The following is a 23,798-nucleotide window of genomic DNA, read 5'->3' as shown; positions in this document are numbered from 1 at the left end:
CATTTGCATCCTGAATCTGTCTGATCCTGAATCTAGATAAAACATTCAGACTCCCAGTATGTAAATGGGATTTTGGTGGGGGAGGGGGGTGTATGCTTTGCTTAATCTATTTTTATCTGGGTTCTTCTCTTGCCACTGAAAGAGTTCTGACTAGTCCAGTATATAATTAAATTGGAAAGAGTTTAAAATCTTAATAACATTATTTCTTTCCATCCTGAAACAAAGTAGACATCATACTTTGTTTCTTAATTCCTTAATGTCTCTTGGTAAAGCTTTGCAGTTTTTTTCACAGAAGTTTCTTCTTATTTCAGGTATTCTAGCTATACTGTATGTTTGATATTAATATAAATGAATTATTTTATTGGTATAGTACATAATATTATTGCTCTTATAGAAGACGTGGATATATTTTTGTATATTTATTTTATGGTCTTGCCACATTGTGTATTAGGTATAAGACTTTTAAAATTGGTTTTCTAGAGTTTCTCAGTTAGAAAATATAATACGCAAAAATATCCAAAAATATAATATAAAAAAATGGACTTTTTATCACTTTTATATCTTATACGTGTTATTCTGAATTTCCAGAATAATTTGAGAGAATCATGCTGAGAGGCTAGTCATTGCTGATTTGCACAAGTACATATTAGAATCAAACACAGAATTATATTTCTTTATCTACAAGATGAGCATAATAAGTATCCGCTTCAAAAGTTGTTCAATGATTCAATTAATCAATGCATATAAAATGCATAGACTTGTATATGGCACCTACAGAGAGATATAGGCCCTGACTGGTCTAAATGAGAATTTCCATGCAAAACAGAAAACTTTATTTTAATAGTGCTGTGTTGTGCTCAGTTGTTCAGTCGTGTCCGACTCTTTGTGACCCCATGGACTGCAGTCCACCAGGCTCCTCCATCCATGGGATTCTCCAGGCAAGAATACTGGAGTGGGTTGCCATTTCCTTCTCCAGGGGATCTTCCTGACCCAAGGATCAAACCTACGTCTCCTGCATTGGCAGGCAGATTCTTTACCACTGAGACAGTTGGTAAGCCCTTATTATAATAGTATGACTTCACAATTTTAATTTTGGCTGCATTATTTTCTTGTTGGTTCAATGGTTTCCAAATAGCTGAAATTTCTACATAAGTGAGATATCACATAAGGGCACTTTCTTCCCACGTGAGACTATTCCTTTGCTTGAATCCCTACAGTCTGGGCAGAAATGCCTATTTCTATGTCATTATTTCCTCAATTATAGTACTTTTCCACTCAGTAAAGGTGACCGTGATTTTGAAAATAACAATTAATAGCTAGTGATTGATTACTGTAATTTCTATGTATTGATTATAATCTAAGTTTTTAATTAATTAATTTTTAGGCAGAGCAGATGACAGCCTTCAGATAGCCAATGCCATTCTCTGATATAAGCTTTAGAGTCATTTTCCTCAAGAAGATGCAGTCCAGGCATTCAGTAACCTTGACTTGAGACAGTCACTGAGAAAAAACAGGTGTCCATCAGAAAAGTCGTAGATCTGGGAAAGAAATATGACATTGCTGTACACTGTCCCAGAAATTGATGCAATCACTTTTCTCTCCTTTTCCTCCCCTTTACTGGAATGGGAACTAGACCCCGGCCACCTGAATCTCAGGCTTAGGGAATTCAAGTAAGGAGGGCAGGCATAATAAATCGGCACCCCGCCCCCAACTCAGCCTAAATCCGAGACAGAGGAGAGTCTGACTCTTTGTTATGTTGTCTGGTTTTTTGTTTGTTTGTTTGTTTTTGTTTGAAATGTGTGGTTCAGAGAAAGCAAGGATGGTTAAGGAAGTCTGGCCTAATAGTAGAGAAAGCATTTGGTGAAGTAAAAGTGGGGAAGGGTAGTGTACACGAATATAGATGGAGTCAAGACTACTGTCCAAGACCGGTTTATTTTTTTTCCCTCTCTCTCCATTTTTTGTTTTGTTTTGTTTTATTATTGAGTGTGTAAGTCCAAGACTGATTTGAGAGAGAATGAAAAGATCTTTGACAAATATCTATAAGGCTAAAGTGACTCAAACTCTCTGCTATCCATTTCAAAAACTGGCAAATAAAGTCTTACAAAAATTGCTTTTGAAGTTTGCCCTTTTTTTGTGATTAAGATTAATATCTGTTTGAATTTGAGCCTGTCTCTTATTTTTTCCAGAGCCATTTGGTCTAAGCATCGTGGAAACTCAGAACAGAATCAGGATCTTGAAAGACCATGCAGGTTATCTTCTTTCCTTTAGGCCCTCAAGTGCACTGAAACTATTTCCCACCCCACCCCCACCCCATGAACTGCCCTGTTTTTCAGTAATCTTAAAGGAAATGCTATTTCACAGAGTAAAATTCATGAAAATTTATTTTCCAACAGAAAATATAAAGACGTGCCAAGTTTTCTTTCACAAAAGCAGTTACTCAAACTGTCACTGCAATTTTGCATGATTGGAGTAGAATTTTCTCATTTAGAGTTCTTTAAAGTGCCTATGGTTACTCTCTACATTCCTTACAAGGAAAAATTATAATTATAAAAGTATGAGTCGCTTTTTCTACCTCGTAGCAAAGTATAGGCTGAATTTATGTATTTATGGTACTGAACTCTTTACTTGCTAAGCTATTTTGAAAAATAATTTTGTTCATGTAATACTGATTGAACATTTACATTGTTATCATGATACTAAGTTTTGGGAATTCCAAATGTCTAAGATACTTTTCTTGATGTCTAGTTTATCTTCTAAGGAGAAGACACAGATAAACAAACACATGAACATACATACATACATCTACATATTAAAATTTTGTATAAGCAAAGTTTTCATACATATTAATTATATTAAGTCACTCATATGTATGTTATCTAGTGATTTCCATATATAACAAATTGATTAATTTTTGTAAAGCCCCACTTTTATTAGAAATAGATGAGAATGTTAATGTAGTTATGTCTATATATCTTCAGGATTTGTTTTTCTGTTTCTGTTTTCTTTATTATGATGAGTACATCACTTTTATAGTAAAAAGGTAATTACAGTGATGTATGTGAATTATTTCTAAATAAAACTGGAAAAAAGAAGCAATTAATAAACTCTTCTCATTCCATAAAATGCATGCTAACGTGATAGCAAACAAATTCAGGTTGTAGACATGGCAGTTTGATGAGCCAAAAGTCTAAAGTTCAACAAAGATTTTAAAGAACTGTACATAGCTTTAAAGTCAGCATATTAAGTGGAACTGATTTGCCAAAAGGGGTACGATGAAGAAATTTTAAGTGGACATCTTTCCACAAAAATGCAAATAACAATAGAGAAAACTATTGTCCAAAACTACATACTTTCTATTCACTTAAGGAATGGTTTCCCGGTCTCTTCTTTTAAGAAGTTGATTCTTTCTTTTAAAGGAAGCCTTGAGTAACCTCAACATGTAAAGAACATAGAAGTGGCTCTGCTTTGTTTAAAGGAGGTCCTGAGGTCCTGAGGATAACCCCGGAGAAGGCAATGGCACCCCACTCCAGTACTCTTGCCTGGAAAATCCCATGGATGGAGGAGCCTGGTAGGCTGCAGTCCATGGGTTCACTAAAAGTCAGACATGACTGAGCGACTTCATTTTTACTTTTCACTTTCCTGCATTGGAGAAGGAAATGGCAACCCACTCCAGTGTTCTTGCCTGGAGAATCCCAGGGACAGGGGAGTCTGGTGGGCTGCCGTCTATGGGGTCGCACAGGGTCGGACACGACTGAAGTGACTTAGCAGCAGCAGCAGAGGATAACCCAGCCCAACACGCCTTGTCCTCCCTTCAATTTCCTGTCTCCAGTGTCACTTCTGAGGACTCTTTGGCTCTAGGGAGTTTGAATATCATCAAGTTTATCCCCCCTCATATCTTGTTTATCCCTACTGGGGTTATGCCAACACTATGTAAACTTTCTTCACAAAGGAAATTTCGATCTAGAGCCTGATCAAATGAATATAGAATTGAAATTGAATGTTTAAATGAATGATGCTTGAATACGTGAAAGTACTTGATTGCTGACACACAACTCTGCTTACCATGTTTTTCAAGATGTTGACAGCAGCTGTCCACCAGCCTCGGGACCTGCCTGTAAATAGGATTCAGGCTGAGTTTCTTATCTCTGGCTTTTTCTTTTTTATTTTGAGCCTCAGCAGGCAAGGAGAGCTGTAATGCTTCCAGCAGTCGAGACTGATTGTCATCAAGATCGGTGATAGAATCCACTGACATTGCACCCTGCAAATTATATACAGACATGAACAAAGAGTACAGATGGAGAAAATAAAAACTGCTTCGCCCAATGCTGTCCAATAAATACTTTTGCCCACTTAAAATTATACTGTTTAATTGTGCTGTTTCTATTTTAAAAGGAAAAAACCAAACACCTTTTGAAAAAGTTGGGAAACCTTCACGACATGGGGTAAGGTACTGACAGTTACAATTTCAACAATAGACAACTTTTTCCAAATGGAAGACAAGAGATGGCAAACATACAATTAAAATAGTTTGACCCAACCACTTCATTCCTTGAAACAAGAAAAAAAATATCACATACTTGATGAATGAGGTAAAGTCAGAGAACGCTTGTGAATTATAAAAAAACAACAACAATTCAACTATGGCTCTAGAAAGTAGATTTTAAAATAGGATTCCATAAACAGTCTTAGTTTGGTTTTCCCCAGAAGTGGCACAATGTATTTTATTAGGGGAACAGTCCCAGGAGATAGCTGTAGGGGAGTGGGGAAATGAGAAAGGCAAGTGAAGGCAGCCAGCAAAGGGAGCCTCGCCAAGCCCGTGACAAACCTGTGCGCAGCTAGAGCCCAACTGCCCTGGGAATCTGGACGATCGTGTCAGTCATGTACCTCAGAGCTATTCCTGCTAAGGAGCGAGGGAGCTGAAGTATTTACCACAAGTCTCCAGAGTCACTGATTAAGGGCAACTTCTGGCAGGGGTAGGGAGGCGACATTAATGTCTTCCTACTTGCAGGCTGTCATCTGCACGGGTGGGTGTCTCTGGCCATCAGAGAGAGCCTCCAGCCAAGAGATGAGGTCAATGACAGGTGGAAAAAAGGCTGGAACGCTAGGAATGGTTAAGAGCTGAGGGTAAGGGCACAGGGCACCCATGATGTCTGTATGGCCACCCACTCTTTGATGAAACCTAGAGGAAGAGGTTGGCAGCTGCTGTCCTAGCAAGGCCTGGACAGAGGGGAGGGCATTGGGGAGGCCCATTGCCTGGGCTCTAGAGTCTCAGAAAGCTCATACATGGCATTTCGGTGTCATTGCCTTGTAGACTTATACACACAGTCTGAGAGATTATGATGGGACTGGAAGAACACTTCCATCATGCAAATTCAAATATTCCAGGATGCTGTCATTTCTTCAATGGTAAACACAGGGAAACCCTGGAAACACCGGTGGGTGGCTCAGGTGCCCCTGAATCTTGGAGAGGTTCTAAATGTTGGAGGCTGACTGAGCATTGTGGATGTTAACTGGAAAGTGTCTGGGGTTTTAACTAGGGTAAGAGTTGATGGCTGGAGATGGCAGATTTGGGCTTTCAGGCAAGAGGAAAAGGAGAGATCTCTCAGTGACCCAGGAAGTTTCAGAGATATTTATCTCCTGATTCAGCTAATCATCAACCAATTTGCCTAGAAACTCAGCTTTCCTGGATTGAAATGTGAAATCTGAAGTGCTAGATAATAGCACGGTGCCTGGAACACAGTACTCACTTAATAAATGGAGCCATATTACTGTGTGCTATGCTAAGTTGCTTCAACTGTGTCTGACTCTTTGTGACCCCATGAACTGCAGCCCGTCAAGTTCCTCTGTCCATGGGATTCTCCAGGCAAGAATACTGGAGTGGGTTGTCATGCCCTCCTCCAGGGGAATCTTCCTGACTCAGGGATCAAACCCATGTCTCTTATATCTCCTGAATTGGCAGGCGGGTTCTTTACCACTAGCACTACCTACCATGTTATTACAGTATTGATTTGAAAGAGGATATGTGTGTGTGTTTCTACAGTTATGTTGGAGAAAAAACCCACGCCCTATTGATAAGAAAAAATCTCATTGTTTATAAAGTAAGTGTAAGTAAGTGTTAGTAGCTCAGTCCTGTTTGATGCTTGGCAACAACCCCATGGACTGCAGCCTGCCAGGCTTCTCTGTCCATGGGATTCTCCAGGTAAGAATACTGGAATGGGTAGCCATTCCCTTCTCCAGGGGATCTCCCCCACCCAGGGGTCGAACCTGAGTCTCCTGCATTGCAGGCAGCTTCTTTATCATCTGAGCCACCAGGGAAGCCCTGCTTATGAAGACCAGTAGCAAATTTACTTAGCCAGGCATAGTTCTTAGATGAGTGAAGAGATTAACAAAAACACTTGGCCCTGCCCTCAAGCCTCACAGTCTCACCGGAAATTCTGGTAACAACAGAAGATCACACTAGAGCAGGATCAGTGGTGATGTTGTAGAATGTTCTGAATATCATGGGTAACCAAGGAGAGGCACCCAACACCTTTGAAAGGGGTCAGGGAAAGGTTGTGAGGGTGTGTCAGGTGTCTCGGGGCCAGCGCAAATTCTCCCTGAACGGGGTTGTTGACAGATACTTGGACACAAACTGTATTTCCAGTTTTCACATAAGCCAAGACTCAGAGAATAACCTTAGAGCTTTTCCGTTGTCCTAACTTCAGTGTCAGAGAAAACACTGGCCAACTCACCCTCCTCCTGGGCCGAGGAGCCGGCTCCGGGGTATTGGGAGACGTTGACTCATTTGGTGTTTCCGAGGTGGAGCTGAGAGATGAGTTACTGCTTGAGAGTTCTTTGTTTTGTCTTTTATTTCCAAATGGGAGGAGGGAAGCCACAAAATCGGAGGCATCCTTGTGCTCGTCCCTCTGCGAGTCCTGCTTGAGTTTATAGGCCCGGTCATTTGCGATAACTTGGGATAAGGGCATTCCAAACGCTTGTGGGATGAACTCTGGAATCAAAAGAACAAACATTCACTTTCAGAGGAAGAGCAGACCAGGGAAGACTCTCAGTCATGTTGCAGACTGAAGGGCAGACATATTCAAATGACTATTTTCTGAAGAACTGATTCATCCCAAAAATATAGAGGTGACTTTTGGGTTTGTCAGGGAGGCCAAAGTTTCTATCTCAGTAAAAGAAAGTCAGTTTGTTTAAAGAACAAGGGTTTTAGAAATCTAGGCTTCCAGCTTTTCTCCATGTATCTCAAGAATGTTTAAAGGAAATAACTTTATAAAGAAAGGTGACATTTTTGATAGGATGAACATGGTCTATACAGGCCATGGAATTCTCCAGGGCAGAATACTGGAGTGAGTAGTCTTTCCCTTCTCCAGGGGATCTTTCCAACCTAGGGATTGAACCCAGGTCTCCAGCATCAGGCGCATTCTTTACTAGCTGAGCCACAAGGGAAGCCCAAGAATACTAGAGTGGGTGGCCTATTCCTTTTCCAGTGGATCTTCTTGACCCAGGAATCGAACTGGGGTCTCCTGCATTGCAGGCAGGTTCTTTACTAACTGAGCTATCAGGGAAGCCCCCTCATAAGTACACCATTTTACAGACTTAAGTCTTTGATTGATGTCTCAAGAACCCCCAAAGCTTACAAGGCCTGAGAAGACTCTGTGCATATACATTTATTCAACAGGCACTTACTGAATACCTATATGTACTGTGTCAAGCTATGCAGTGGGGAGTATGCTCTTGTAGGCTTCAGAATGTGGGGTGGGGTAAGGGAGTAGAGAATCATATACATAAATAATTATAATTGAGTCTATCATGTGCTATACTGGCTTCCTTGGTGACTCAGTGATAAAGAACCCGCCTGCCAATGCAGGAGACCTGGATTCGATCCCCTCTGCGTAGGGAAGAGCCCCTGGAGGAGGGCATTGCAACTCACTCCAGTATTCTTGCCTGGAGAATCCCATGGACAGCGGAGCCTGGTGCGCTATAGTCTACGAGGTCTCAAAAGAGTCAGACACAACTGATTGACTAAACCACCACCACACGGGCTGTTAAGAGAGATGCAGAAAGCCTGAAATTCAAGTAAGTGGTTACACTTCGAGGTTCCAAGTCAAAGACCAGCGCCTGAAATGACAACCCAAGAGGCAGAGGAGCAGCTGGGGAAGGAGTTTGTTCAGTTCTTTCTTTGTGTTTTTTGTCCCCACGTGCTGCCTCCAGTTGCTGGGTTTGTGCTGTCACTCTCGTGATCTACATTCAAGCCATTCTCCTGGCCACACAAAGAAGTGGGTTCTCAGCACCAACTATCTGGTGAAGGGCCCAGGATATAATTTGTTACATCCTCCAGGAAGGACAATTTTGGGGAAGGAGCATCACGGAGATGGAGACAGTCGCATTCTGGATCTCTAGAGTAAATCCATTTGTATACACATACATTGTAAGCACACCAGTCCTTAGGGCCAGGCATTTTATTGGTAATACTTTACATTCATGCTGAAAAGCATTAAAAATTAAATTAAATGGATTATTTCTGTGAGGCTCAAAATTACATCTCCTAGCAGCAGAAACTGGAGTCTAGCCTCACCCTTGTTTTTATAACCCTTGTGAATAAAACCAGAATGATCAAGGGAAAACAATTCAAAGGTTGAAAAGGCGAACATTAAATCACGTGGAAAGAGGCTCTAAAAGGTTTTCCCCTTTGATCCATGGCAACAGCTTGAACATCACCGGGCTAGTACTCAAATCTGCAGTAAAAGCAGAAATGGCACTTGAAAAGTCTGCACCTCTTGTTCTGTCAAAACATGCAATTTATTTTGAAGTGAAAAATCAAAACTTCCACATTTCTGGATTTTCAGAGGCTGCTTCTCACCCTCTATCACCAAACTAGTCGACACATGATGATACAAAAAATAATTTAGGCATTTGTTTTGAGGATCAATGTGGACAGGGTAGTAAGATCCAATAGTCACTGCTGGTAAAAAAAGGTCATTTTCACTACTAGCAAAATTAGAGACCAAACAGGCAGCTCAGGATTTATTGTGTTTATCAGTGCTATCTTGTCTATGGGAATAATCAAATAGTTTTCCTTCAGAAAGGTTGGGCAAGTCTAGGAACATGTATATGGCAAGGCTGATAGCTATTTGGAATACATAAAAACTTTTGGAGAGTAATAACACCAGAAAGGACATTGATAAATATATCAAATGACCTGTGTCTGCTCAAGTAGGTATATTCATAACAGGGATTTAATATGACATGAGGAGTATTGATTTCTTTTTGAGACATGTTATCCATATAAAGGGAACCAACCAGCTTCGGCTAGAGATTTCTAATATCCTTGGCAAAAAAAGAGAAATATGGTTTCCTTCGGTATCTGTCATTTTTCATATCTAAAAGTCTGTTGCTCTACTTGTAAATTGGAATCATGGAATACAAATGAAGCAGATGGAATACATAAAGTCATTCTCCCCAAATGACTCTTTCACTTCTCTTTTCTTTCCATTCAAGAGATGCAGCCACGTATAACAGGTTTTTATTTCTAATAGGCTTTCTTCCCTGGCTGAGTTTATTTATTCTTTCAGTGGTAGTGTTTTGATGTAATCTCTTTAATTTCTCATTGCCTTCTCCGGAGAACTCTCACAAGCTTGAGAGAGGAGATAGATCCCTCTATGCCCTGAACTTGTGTCACAGAGTCTAGTCTCTGGAAAGTTCTTGGCAGGGTTCCTTGCATATAATTGCTTCTCGAAATGTGGTTATTGTAAAAGCAAGGATTTAGCCCAACCGGGTTGAGCAAAACCTTCCTTTTTGTGTAAATAAAGTGCTGGGCACAGGCTTATCTGTGGGCTTGAACCTCTTCTGTTGGAGGGAAAAGGAAATCTACGGACTCTGTGCTGATAGCTGTTAATAAAATTGATAATGGGTTTTTCAAACCATAAAGACATTAACCAAGAGTCAGTGTTTTGGGGCCAGGGACAGTGTGTATCACATTCTGATCTATTGTCTGTGCTTCCTGAGGAGATGGCATCCCCTGCCATCCTCACTGCAGACTGTCTCTGTTGCCTCCCCGTGGTCCTGAGCCCCTGGAGGTGGTGTGCTGGTCTCTCAGCTCCCTGCAGCAATTTCCAGATCCTTCCCTCCCACTGCGTGGCTGAAACCTTGGGCTGCAAGCTTCCTTGGCACCCCTGCTCATTGCTATCTTCTATCCTGGCAGTCAGAACCCTTGGCCACCATCATCCCAGGTGACGTGGATGTCTACCTAAATGACCCATCTGATTCTCTATCCTCACATCTCCTCGACTTCCTCCTCCTCTTCTCTTTTCCTGCATGCCGCCTTTTTCACCAGCTCCCTTGGTCCCAATCCTGGACCTTACCTTCACCAGAACTAAGTGCAGGGCAGCAAAGGAGACACAGATGTAAAGAAGAGACGTTTGAACTCAGAGGGAGAAGGAGCAGGCAGGATGATTTGAGAGAATAGCACTGAAACATATATATTACCATATGTAAAATAGATAGCCAGTGGGAGTTTGATGTATGATGTAGGGCACCCAAAGCCAGTGCTCTGGGACAATCTGGAGGGATGGGGTAGGGAGGAGAGGGCTGGGGTTCAGGATGGAGGGGACACATGTATGCCCATGGCCGTTTCATGTTGATGTATGGCAAAAACCATCACAATACTGTAAAGCAATTATCCGCCAATTAAAACAAATTTAAAAAAAAAAAAAAAAAAGCGATCTGGCATCTGGATTCAGGCTTCCTCCCTCCACTGTTGTCTCACACCTCCAACCCAGATCATGTTTTATACTGCGGTGTGACAGTCTTTTCAAAGATACCATTAAGCCATCCCTCCTTAATTTAAAGAGTAGTAACAAATACCTGATGTTTCAACTGTTATTTAATATGACACAGAATGAAGTTGTATCAACTATTCTTCTATAGGGGCTACTTCACAGCTCACATGTAGTAACACGTCTAGACAGGGAGGGACAATAAAACATGGCATGATGTCATTTCAGCATAAAGAAAGGTGCTAGACCCGGACTATCACCAGAGTTTACGTCGATAAACATACGGCATCATCCGAAAGTATCCTGTAGAGTGGGGACCTAGCTCCCAGACCTAGGCTATGGTAAAACCTATTCCCCTTGTGCTCTGATTAGAAAGAATATTAACTGGAACAAAGCAGCTATTTTTAAACCTTTTTTTTTTTCCCCAAAGTGATTCTTTTTGACAGAAGAAAGAAATTTTCTGAAGTTCTGAAAGTTGAAAAAATACTTTTGGGATGCCAAGTAATTTAACTAAGAGAAATGAAGGACTTAGAAGTATTCTGTATGAAAATATATGTTTTCTGAACCAGCATCAATCCTGGCTTCCAGATGGAAATTATAAGTCATATGGGCACTGCTTAAAGTGGGAGGAGGGACACAGAAGTGTCACAGGATCTGCTGCATATTATGTTAAGGCAATTTAGTAAAACACGGGACATGATTCAGTCTGATTGAATCAATTAATATAGCAACAAATCAAACATTTAATGAGTCACTCTATTGGGAGAGCAATTTGATTCTAAAAAGCTGCTCCTATCTATTTTTAGATGACTTAACCCAAAAGGTCATTTAGAGTTTCCTGTTTTCCTTCTTTTACTCTTGAATTCAAATGATTGTCATTTTTCACATGTGCAGCTGTTATGAACCCAAATGGTAATATTGGAATGGAAGAAAACAATGTGAACTGGCCACAACTGTGAGAGCCCTGCGCACTGCTCCATCACACCCTGGTTCCCAGGACATCCATGTGATGGACGTGTGGCCATACACAGGACTTTCTAGTCAGGAAAAAAGCCATGTCATTAAGCTTGACTTAAGCCTAGGATATCATCTTTTTAACTATCAAAGCTACAAACAAACAAACACAACCACCTCTTATGCCATATATCTTGATATTTCTTTCCTTAGTTGGATGCATGATGTATCCTTTCCTTGGAATCACCAGAATCCACCTTCCTTTTCCCAGCCAGCACACCGTGCAACCTCATAGAACACTGCCAAATTTTCAGTGAGCCTATATAATATCTAAATACAATTTGGTCTGAAAAATGTATACTAGCCCAGTGCATACTGGTTGATTACTTCCCCTGGCCCTTCCTGCCCAACCTTTTGGAGAAGCACACATACATCTCCCTCTGCTGAGGGAATTAAAACATCTGCAAAAAAAGAGAAATGCTCATTCTGTTTCATTTAACATGAATGGGCACTTTTGAAGAATCACCTCAAGTCTACACTTTGAGTGTTCAGATCCCAGTACCAATATCATCATCCTAGAATAAACAACTTTAAAGATAACACATTACTAATATCAGTCTGGATGATCCCTTTAATAAATCTATAACACCGAGGATCACTCTAATCTAACGAGATAAAGATGGCTCATGGCAGGAATAGGATGAGTAAAAACTCTAGTTTAAAAAAGCTACCCTGGCTACTAATATTTATTTAAAATATAAGGCCATGAATTTATGAATTAATTGAACAGAATACAATTTTTCAGACAATGATGGGTAGCTGAAGAAGAGCAAATATTGTTTGCATTCATTATGCTAGCATTAGATTCTGCTACAGTAGACTGTGCCCTGATGAGTAAACTGGTTAGTATGGACCAGAGTTCTCATCTTAGAAGGTGCACATTGGTAGTTATAAAATGACTCGTGCCCAGTACCTATAGAGACCAATGGGGTCAGATTTTCAGGGGCACTGGGATATTTAAAGGCTTCACAAATTATTCTACCAATACAATGTAGTCAGGGGCAGGGATCCTTGATATTTTCATGTCCTTTCCTCCAGCTGGAGGTAAACATTTGAAATGTCTGGAGATATTCTGGTTGGGGGCAGTGGTACTGGCATCGAGTGGTAGAGACCAGGGACGCTTATATTAAACATCTCAGACAATGTGCAGGACAGCCCCCACAGCAAAGAACTGTTTCGTAGAAAATGTCAAGAGTCCCAAGATTGAGATATCATGCTCTAAGGGCAGTAAAACACTAGTTTTCTATTCTCTAGAATTCTTTTTAAATTTTATTTTTAAAATTTATTTTTTAATTGGAGGAAAGTTGCTTTACAATATTGTGATGGGTTCTGCCATGTGACAATGCAAATCAACCGTCATCATACACATATCATACATATGTATCATATATATCACCTCCCTCTTGAGTCTCCCTCCCCACCCACCACCCCACCTCTCTAGATCATCACAGAGTGCCTGCAACTTCTCGCCAGCTATCAGTGTCATACATGGTAGTGTATATATGTCTATGCTACTTTCTCCATTCGTCCCACTCTTTCCTTCCCTCACTGTGTCCGTAAGTCTGTTCTCTATATTTGCATTTCCATTCCTTCCCTGCAAATAGGTTCATCAATACCATTTTTTTCTATTAGGATTCTTTATCTCTTTTTAGTCCAAGAACCAGATGTCATGACCCTTTAGGCACAATTCAAGATATGGGTGTAGAGTCTGGGATCAGTGGTCTATCTAGGTCTTGTCTAATACTTATCACAATGCATTTATTTTTATACCTTTGATTTCATTGCCTTTCATTACTTTCAAGCAGAAATTTGATCATTATATAAAAGAACGCCAAGGCAAGACATATGGCCTCCCTTACTCAACACTCATTCACTATGACACATAAAATGGAAATACATTCATATGACCACACCACTCAGCAGTCATTTCATATGAAGACATAGAAACAAGCCACAAAAAGATATGCTGGGCTAATGGGGCCCAGGTGCCCATTATGTGGGCTCAATGAATATTAGTTAAAAAGGAACACAAATACCTCTGCTGCTGCTGCTGCTAAGTTGCTTCAGTCATGTCCGACTGTGTGCAACCCCATAGACGGCAGTTGACCAGGCTCCCCGTCCCTGGGGTTCTCCAGGCAAGAACACTGGAGTGGGTTGCCATTTCCTTCTCCAATGCATGAAAGTGGAAAAGTGAAAGTGAAGTCGCTCAGTCGTGTCCGACTCTTAGCGACCCCGTGGACTGCAGCCTACCAGGCTCCTCCGTCCATGGGATTTTTCAGGCAAGAGTACTGGAGTGGGGTGCCATTGCCTTCTCCGCCAAATACCTCTGACAGAGTGGCTAAACTATTGGTTTCCTAAATATCCACAGAAGGGGACAGTATGAAGAGAGTCAACCATTCCCAAAACCCACAGGGCAAAAAAAAATGAGCATGCTGTGATCTAACATTACAATGCTGACAACAGCCCATCTTCACTAACCATGAGGATGAGACTATTTCTTTCCAGTAGAAATGGTAGGCGAATCCAAACTCTTTGTCATTCAACTAGCCCTGCCTAACTATCTAGATTTGCCAGACAGCTGGTTAGCGTTAGAGATGCTATCCATGGCTACTCAACCCAGGTTTTCCTTATACACTGCTGATTGGCCAGCTTCATAATTGGAACCATGAACTTGGCATGAATCATACTTTGCTCAAACCAATTGAACTCATCAGTTCAGTACAGGGCCACTCTAACACAAAAGAATAGACCCAAACTGCCTTTAATGGCATTCCACTGTAGACATCCAGTTTACATAATAGAGTTGAACCACGTAAATCAATGCAATTCAGAAACCCCAGCAAATTCAACCAGTATGCTCCATGGAAGACACATTTGCTTTAGTTCATTCTGTCTTTTACCTCTGTCTTTGTTTTTCTCCTTCCCGAGTGAATCCAGTTTCTTTCTCAAAGATTTCTTTCTCTTTTGTCCATCTGTAAATATTAAAAAAATGAAAAGTTGTAAAAACAAGCAGATAAATGACAGTTTACATTTTCAATAAATACATTTCAGCAGAAGTGTGACCTCTCACTTTACTCATAATTTGGCATTTTATTATTTTTTTTAATTTGGCATTTTAAACAGAATATTGGCCTTGAAAATACGTGAAAATTCTTAACTTGGATTGAACATATAGCCAGAATCTTGGTGTGTGCTCTTTAATTCGATTTCAACCATGGAAAGTACAGAAAACTTGTTTCCTTCAGAAGCCATTTAGTTTTGACACTTAGATATGTTTGCTTTTACTATTACATGAGTTTCTTCATATTTAGGCAAACTAATGTCATCTCAAATTAAATCTCCATGAGAGGGGAGTCAACAGTACACACAGCTTTGACATCCATGAGCTAATAGAGTGTAACTGAATAAGGAAGTGAATTTGGGGTCCATAGAACTCAAATCTAATCATTGTTACACCATTTACTAATCTTGTGACTTTGGATAAGTCTCAGGGTCCTCAACTATAAAATGGGAATTTCATGGAGTTGTTGTGAAGACTAAATAAAATGTTGCATATAAAGTGCTTAATGGAGAGCCTGACACATTCTATAAATTCAGATCTGCTCTCTTTCAAGGTAGGGGGGTCGGGTTTCATAGTATTCCATAGTATGGCTATACCATAACTTAATTAACCATCCCCCATCACCCCCACTGACGGACATTTGGGTTGTTTCTAATTTTTACTAGAATAAGGAAGGCATTTATCCTTTTAGCATCTTATATATATGCACTTGCAACATATGTACTTCACTGGTGAACTCACTAAAGAATATAGATACCTTCTATATCAGTAGGCAGCTGCAAATGAACTCCTAGTATGTCATTATAAAATATTGGCAGTCATCATAGTGAGAATGTGTTTTGGAATAATGCAGCTGTCCACTTCATGTGTAGGAAGTGCAAATCAGGACTCTGCACTGCTACCCATCAGTAGAAATGCAGCCCATGCTGCAAGGAACCTTGGGTTTTAAAGGGGATTAAGAATTGTTATTTTTCACAAGATATCCTTAATAGTGTAGTAAAGCAAGAGATTGAGTCCAATACAACTTAAAGGCAAGACTGTTATCAGGACAAGACAGACTAGGCATTCGTCAACAGAAATGAACATTCCTGGGATCCTCATGGGGCTGCAGATGTTCCCCACACCCCCTCTCTGAATTTTTGGAGTCAGAAGACATCACAATATAATCAACAGGCACATGCAAGCCCTCTTTCCCTTCAGAAAGCAAAGGATATACCCATAAAATGGACATAATTCATGACAGTCTTCACTTTTGCAGTTATAAAATATGTAGGTGAAAATGATGTAAATCAGTTGTGATGTGGCAAAGAGCCATCAATCTCTTTCATCATGTGTATGTTCTTATCTTCAGTATCTAAAAGATGATCTCACCACCGGGCCTACCATGATCTGTTACATCATATAAACATTAATCTCTATGTGTTACATCATATAGACATCACAGACATTATCATATAGACATGTTATATCATATAGGCATTAAACATACTAATTGCACACGATTCTAATCTGTTCTTCAAATAGAACTGACAGGTCTTTTACTTTGCAATGCTGTGGCCACCTGAAGCAAAGAGCCAACTCATTGGAAAAGATCCTGATGCTGGGAAAGATTGAAGGCAAAAAGAGAAAGGACAGCAGAGGATGAGATGGTTGGATAGCATCACCAACACAATGGAGATGAATTTGAGCAAACTCTGGGAGATAGTGAAGGACAGAGGAGTCTGGTGTGCTGTAGTCCATGGGGTCACAAAGGGTCAGACATGACTTAGCGACTGAACAACAACAATACTTTGTTCATCAGTAGTTCATATCACCAAATAAATTTGACTATATTACGAGCAGATTCCTTTAAAAATTCTATCATCTCTTCGTTTTAATAGTTGAGCCAGAAGAAAAATTAAACCATATATTAAATCCTAAGGGATTTATTTTTCATAACCAGTGGACATATCCTAAATTTCAAGCAAGTTGTCAAAGAACCAGAATACATGTAGGATAGGAGACATTTTCTTTTAAGATAGAACAACTTTTTAAAACTTTTTTTAAATTAGAGGATGTAGGACATGTGTAGATGTGTATAAATATAAATATACAGTGTAAGTAATAATGAAGAATTCAACTCTCACATAACCAGCAGCCAAGTTCAGATGTAGACTATTGCTAGTACCCGAGGAGCCTCCAGAGAGGGCCTCATACTGAAGGTATTCTTTCTTGCTTCAATTACATATTTTAGTCATTAATACTTGCTAAAAATCACTCTGTTGAGGCAGGTAGTGAAAGTGTGTGACTTAGTTGTGTTCAAGTCTTGGCGAACCCCACCAGGCTCCTCTGTTCATGGAATTCTCCAGGCAAGAATACTGGAGTGGGTAGCCAATCCCTTCTCCAGGGGCTCTTCCCAACCCAGGAATTGAACCCAGGTCTCCTGCACTGCAGGCACATTCTTTAAAAATGCCCCTAATTAAACAGAGGTGAACGTTATTAATAGGCAACTAGACAAAATGATGGATGATGTGCAATAACATGTGAGGAGGCATGGCTTTAGCCATTTTCTCATTTAAAATCCTCAGGAAAAACAAACAGAGCTGCGCAATAAAACTGCTCACTCCTTCCTTGCGATCCGTCAGTAGTTTTCTGATTGACTCTTTAGTTTTTGAAGAATGTCTTTTGTTCCCACAGAGCATAGAGAATCTGCTCAAGAGACTGCTGTACCATGTACTTACAACCATACAGAACAGTTTATGTTCAACCCATCATTCCTCAGATGCCAGAAAGTGTGATAAGGGCAATTCTATCTTGTAAAGTAATTTAAGCTTCCTGCGGAGAAGGCAATGTACTCTTGCCTGAAAAATCCCATGGACAGAGGAGCCTGGTGGGCTGCAGTCCATGGGGTCGCGAAGAGTCGGACATGACTGAACGACTTCACTTTCACTTTTCACTTTCATGCATTGGAGAAGGAAATGGCAACCCACTCCAGTGTTCTTGCCTGGAGAGTCCCAGGGACAGCAGAGCCTGGTGGGCTGCCGTCTATGGGGTCGCACAGAGTTGGACACGACTGAAGCGACTTAGCAGCAAGCTTCCTGACTATCCATGCTGCACAGCAATGTTTTTACAGTGCAAATAGTGATCAGCATATGCTTAGAACCAGATATGGAACAACTGACTGGTTCCAAATTGGGAAAGGAGTATGTCAAGGCTGTATATTGTCACCCTGTTTATTTAACTTATATACAGAGTATATCATGTGAAATGCCAGGCTGGATGAGTCACAAGCTGGAATCAAGATTGCTGGGAGAAATATCACATCTTCGGATGTGCAGATGATACCACTCTAATGGCAGAACGTGAAGAGGAACTAAAGAGCCTCTTGATGAGGGTGAAAGAGAAGACTGAAAAAGCTGGCTTGCAACCCAAAGTTAGGAAAAAAAAAAAAAAAAAAACTAAGATCATGACATCTAGTCCCATCACTTTATGGCAAATAGAAGGGAAAAAAGTAGAAGCAGTGAATATTTTATTCTTGGGTTCCAAAATCACTGAGGATGGTGAGTGCAGCCATGAAATTAAAAGAAGCTGTGACAAACCTAGACAGTGCATTAAGAAGCAAAGACATCACCTTGCCAACAAAGGTCCGCATAGTCAAAGGTATGGTTTTTCCAGTAGTCATGTACAGATGTGAGAGCTGGATCATAAAGAAGGCTGAGCACCAAAGAATTGATGCTTTTGAATTATGGTGCTGGAGAAGACTCTTGAGAGTGACTTGGACAGCAAGGAGCTCAAACCATTCAACCCTAAAGAAAATCAACTCTGAATATTCATTGGAACGATTGTTGCTAAAGCTGAAACTTCAATACTTTGGTCACCTGATACAAAGAGCTGACTCATTGGAAAAGAGCCCAATGCTGGGAAAGATTGAAAGCAAAAGGAGAAGGGGGTGGCAGAGGATGAGATGGTTAGATAGTATCACTGATTCAATGGACATGAATTTGAGCAAACTCTGGGAGATTCTGGAGGACAGAGAAGCCTGGTATGCTGCAATCCATGGAGTCACAAAGAGTCACCTCCCTCAAATAGACACCATATTTGACACCACAAAGAGTCAGACATGACTTAGCAACTAAACAACAACAATATGCTTACTAACTGGTCCCAGAGTGGGCACTATCTTATGGGCTACAGTGACCTGGAGAGAAAACTGGAGTCACACATCCTGATCAAAGGCATCTTGGACAAAGCACTAGAGGATTGCCCTCCATGTGCCTGCAGGAGACCACATCCTAGATGGGAGAGCCCACAGACATACATGAAACAACAGCAGGTGGTAAGACAGCAAGCCTTCCACAGCCAAGTGACCAGAGGAAAGGAATCACTGGTATGGAGTGTGGTTAATCCAGCCATCTTGAAAGAGGCCAGTACCAAACAGGGTCTCTGGAGAGTTGAGAACAACAAAACATGAGCTTGTCCCTCTAGGAGAGGCTTTTCATGGTCTCACTTGCTGTCAGGTAGTGGTGGTTTCTCTAGCTAGATGAGAAGCTCTCTGAGGGTAGAACCATATCTCCTAGGCTTTTGTCTCCCTCCAGGTAAGGAGCACAGGGCAGGGCATGCCATGAGGACTTGTCAGCACTGTCTATGACCAGAAGTCAGATGGAGGTTTTGGGTTGGTTCCAGGAAGAGCCCAGGACCACTGAAGTATACAATTCCTAATTTTAATCAGATAAGATCAGATTCAGAGAGTTCAGTTCAGTTCAGTTCAGTCACTCAGTCATGTCCGACTCTTTTCGACCCCATGAATCACAGCACACCAGGCCTCCCTGTCCATACCAACTCCCGGAGTTCACCCAAACTCATGTCCATCGAGTCAGTGATGCCATCCAGCCATCTCATTCTCTGGCGTCCCCTTCTCCTCCTGCCCCCAATCCCTCCCAGCATCAGAGTCTTTTCCAGTGAGTCAACTCTTCGCATGAGGTGGCCAAAGTACTGCAGTTTCAGCTTTAGCATCATTCCTTCCAAAGAAATCCCAGGGCTGATCTCCTTCAGAATGGACTGGTTGGATCTCCTTGCACTCCAAGGGACTCTCAAGAGTCTTCTCTAACACCACAGTTCAAAAGCATCAATTCTTTGGTGCTCAGCCTTCTTCACAGTCCAACTTTCACATCCATACATGACCACAGAAAAAACCATAGCCTTGACTAGACGAACCTTTGTTGGCAAAGTAATGTCTCTGCTTTTGAATATGCTATCTAGGTTGGTCATAACTTTCCTTCCAAGGAGTAAGCGTCTTTTAATTTCATGGCTGCAATCACCATCTGCAGTGATTTTGGAGCCCCCAAAAATTAAGTCTGACACTGTTTCCACTGTTTCCCCATCTATTTCCCACGAAGTGATGGGACCAGATGCCATGATCTTCGTTTTTTGAATGTTGAGTTTTAAGCCAACTTTTTCACTCTCCTCTTTCACCTTCATCAAGAGGCTTTTTAGTTCCTCTTCACTTTCTGCCATAAGGGTGGTGTCATCTGCATATGTAGAGGTTATTAAAGAGTATTTTCCATATTAAGCTGATTCTAGAGATACTAAGGGTAAAAAATATTGTCCAAGGAAAGACTCATTTTTGGTGACAGATGGAAGAGTAAGGGTTACTTTTGGGGAATGGTGACTGACTGCAAAGGGGTATGAAGGAGCCTCCTGGTGTGCTTAGATTGTTCCTTAGCTTGATCTGGTTGTTGGTAACATGATCCATGAGCTATATGTATTAAAAACCCATTGAGTTGTACGTGTGGACATTCATATTTATTTACATCACTATATATATGTTATTCCTCAATAAAAATAACAAAAGACTTTGTCATTTTTATGGAATGGCACCAATGTAAAAATTACATGAATCGAATGGAGATGCAAACCCAGCACAAAAGTCTTGCACCACCAGAAAGTTCTCGTACCTCTAACTTTTCTAAATATCTGAATGCCCATGATCTCATCCAGCAACCATGACTTCCTTGTGACACAGGCATACAGGGACAATGAAGAGCTGGGTGATTTTGGAGTATGTACTAGAAGCTGAGCATCCATGGTCTCATTACATTCTCATAGCAGCTCTACAAAGCTCACACTATTTTATTTTGTGATTTTATAGATGATGTTAGGAGAGGTTAAGTAACTTGTCCAGGGCAGAACTTGGTAAGGGATACATTGAAAAACTTACACCCAGGATTAGCCCACACCAAATTGGTCCTCTTGATTTCTCACTGTGCTGTAGTGAAGAAAATATGGTGTCTATTTGAGGGAGGTGACATTAAAGACCAGATACAGGGAGCAACATGTCCAAAGTAATACAGAGTTACAGAGGAAAGAGAAACTAACAATATTAGTTCTAAATGTTCACCAGGATGGGCATCAATTATTTTTGCATGTATGATATTATCTAATACATATCAGCATACAATCCACTCATGTAGCCTTTTGATCTATCTATCTTGCAGTTGAGAAAATTAACATCAGAGAACTAAAGGAAACTGTCCCCAAATCGCAGGACTGGTAGGTGGTAGAACTGTAATCCAAACTCCTAATACAGCTCTTTCTAAAAAGCCTGACTCTGTCTTGAGAGGGGTGGCTTGGAGAACTCAGATACTTGTGATGAGAAGCTGAAAATCCTTTGTTTAAGGTCACTAGGCGTCTGCATCATGAGAGATGGTTCTGAAGGTATTTGTAAAACAGGGGCTGTTCATCTGTGAGGGTCATTTAGACTCTGCCCTACAAGAAGTCTGAGTGATGGGCAAGAACATGGTAAGGCCCATTCCTTAGTGAAGCAATAGCAGAGAATGGATGTAGACGGCCAAATTCAGAGATGCACCTGGATATGGGACGGGGCATCAACATTTAAGTCCCTTTAAATTCCTTCACTCACAGAGTTCCATAAAGATCACATTATTGGAAAGGAGAAGAAACTGCCCGTGCAAATTGCCTGAGACATGAAATGAAGTCAAACAGAACTAAGTGCAACTCTGGGGACAAAACCCTCTTCTGATGCTGCCACAGAACTAGTCCAGTGGGTTCGACATGACCGTACCCACTTCCCCACCCCACTACTCCAGTTGTGTTTAGCCTGCACAGTGATTGATTGATTGATTTAATTGAAGTATAATTGATTTACAATGTTGTGTTAGTTTCAAGTGTACAGCAAAGTGATTCAGTTATACATATATATATGTGTGTATGTGTGTGTTCTTTTTCAGATTCTTTTCCCTTATAGGTTATTACAAAATATTGAATATAGCTCCGTATCCTATACACTAGGATCTTGTTCATAATTTATTGTATATATTCAGATCGGATCAGTCGCTCAGTCGTGTCTGACTCTTTGCGACCCCATGAATCGCAGCACACCAGGCCTCCCTGTCCATCACCAATTCCCGGAGTTCACTCAGACTCATGTCCATCGAGTCAGTGATGCCATCCAGCCATCTCATTCTCTGGCGTCCCCTTCTCCTCCTGCCCCCAATCCCTCCCAGCATCAGAGTCTTTTCCAGTGAGTCAACTCTTCACATGAGGTGGCCAAAGTACTGCAGTTTCAGCTTTAGCATCATTCCTTCCAAAGAAATCCCAGGGCTGATCTCCTTCAGAATGGACTGGTTGGATCTCCTTGCAGTCCAAGGGACTCTCAAGAGTCTTCTCCAACACCACAGTTCAAAAGCATCAATTCTTTGGTGCTCAGCCTTCTTCACAGTCCAACTTTCACATCCATACATGACCACAGAAAAAACCATAGCCTTGACTAGACGAACCTTTGTTGGCAAAGTAATGTCTCTGCTTTTGAATATGCTATCTAGGTTGGTCATAACTTTCCTTCCAAGGAGTAAGCGTCTTTTAATTTCATGGCTGCAATCACCATCTGCAGTGATTTTGGAGCCCCCCAAAATTAAGTCTGACACTGTTTCCACTGTTTCCCCATCTATTTCCCATGAAGTGGTGGGACCGGATGCCATGATCTTAGTTTTCTGAATGTTGAGCTTTAAGCCAACTTTTTCACTCTGCTCTTTCACTTTCATCAAGAGGCTTTTTAGTTCCTCTTCAGTTTCTGCCATAAGGGTGATGTCATCTGCATATCTGAGGTTATTGATATTTCTCCCGGCAATCTTGATTCCAGCTTGTGTTTCTTGTATATATTATTATATACAATATATATTGTATATATTTCTTGTATATATTATTATATACTAATATATATTGTATATATTAGTAGTGTGTATATGTTAATCCCAAACTCCTAGTTTCTCTCTCCCTTCCTTTCCCCTTTGTAATCATGTTTGTTTTCTATGTCCTTGTATCTATTTCGGTTTTGTAGATAAGTTCATTTGTACCATTTTTTTTAAAGACTGCACATATAAGTGATATCATATGTCTTTTTCTGTCTGGCTTACTTACTCAGTATGATCATCTCTAAGCCAGACGGAGATCTGCAAAAACTTAAGCTCTAGGGCGAAATCTTGGGAAGTTCACATAGGTGTCTGGATTCCCGACCTCTTGAGGAAGGTGCGAGAGCTGGCAGCACCAGTACCGCAGTCCTCAGGCTCACCCCAGGCCAGCAGAGATGCCTGTGCCCCTGAGCCATGGCACACCTGGCAAGCCTTGGAGTTTGCGACTCCATCCTAGCCTACAAGGGAGGTTCTAGCTTGTTTCAAATCTTCAAACAAAATTCCTGCAGAGAAAAGTTGAAGGAATGCTTTTTGGCAGCACCTCTCCCACTTTCCCCAACCACAGCTGCCTTGCTATTTACTTGCACCAGAAAAACAGACTCTTAGAGAACGCAAACCAAAGGAATTCATAGGCAGTGAGGGGAGCACAGTCACAGAGTAAGGAAAAAATGACATAAAAAGACACACTTGGGTGGCAGAATGGGAAGTGGCCTTTTAGAAACTGCAAATAATTTATGCCATGCTTTCTCAGCCTTGGCATGAATG

General features: G+C 41.0%; 1 protein-coding gene across 7 annotated transcripts in view; it reads right to left on the bottom strand.

Moving 5' to 3' along the window:
- ARHGAP6 (Rho GTPase activating protein 6) overlaps positions 1–23,798 on the bottom strand; it is a 543,203-nt gene that overhangs the window by 44,338 nt on the left and 475,067 nt on the right. For all 7 annotated transcript variants that reach the window (XM_019956013.2, XM_019956011.2, XM_070784356.1 and 4 more), the window contains 3 exons: positions 14,687–14,758; positions 6,732–6,988; positions 4,063–4,258 (listed from right to left, as the gene is read on the bottom strand). In XM_019956013.2, the coding sequence (XP_019811572.2) occupies positions 4,063–4,258; positions 6,732–6,988; positions 14,687–14,758 (525 nt within the window). The remainder of the gene's footprint in view (positions 1–4,062; positions 4,259–6,731; positions 6,989–14,686; positions 14,759–23,798) is intronic.

The sequence above is a fragment of the Bos indicus genome, chromosome X (genome assembly GCF_029378745.1).
Source record: "Bos indicus isolate NIAB-ARS_2022 breed Sahiwal x Tharparkar chromosome X, NIAB-ARS_B.indTharparkar_mat_pri_1.0, whole genome shotgun sequence".
NCBI lineage: Eukaryota > Metazoa > Chordata > Mammalia > Artiodactyla > Bovidae > Bos > Bos indicus.
The sequence above is the reverse complement of the archived record's forward strand: the minus strand, read 5'-3'. Positions and strand labels throughout refer to the sequence as shown.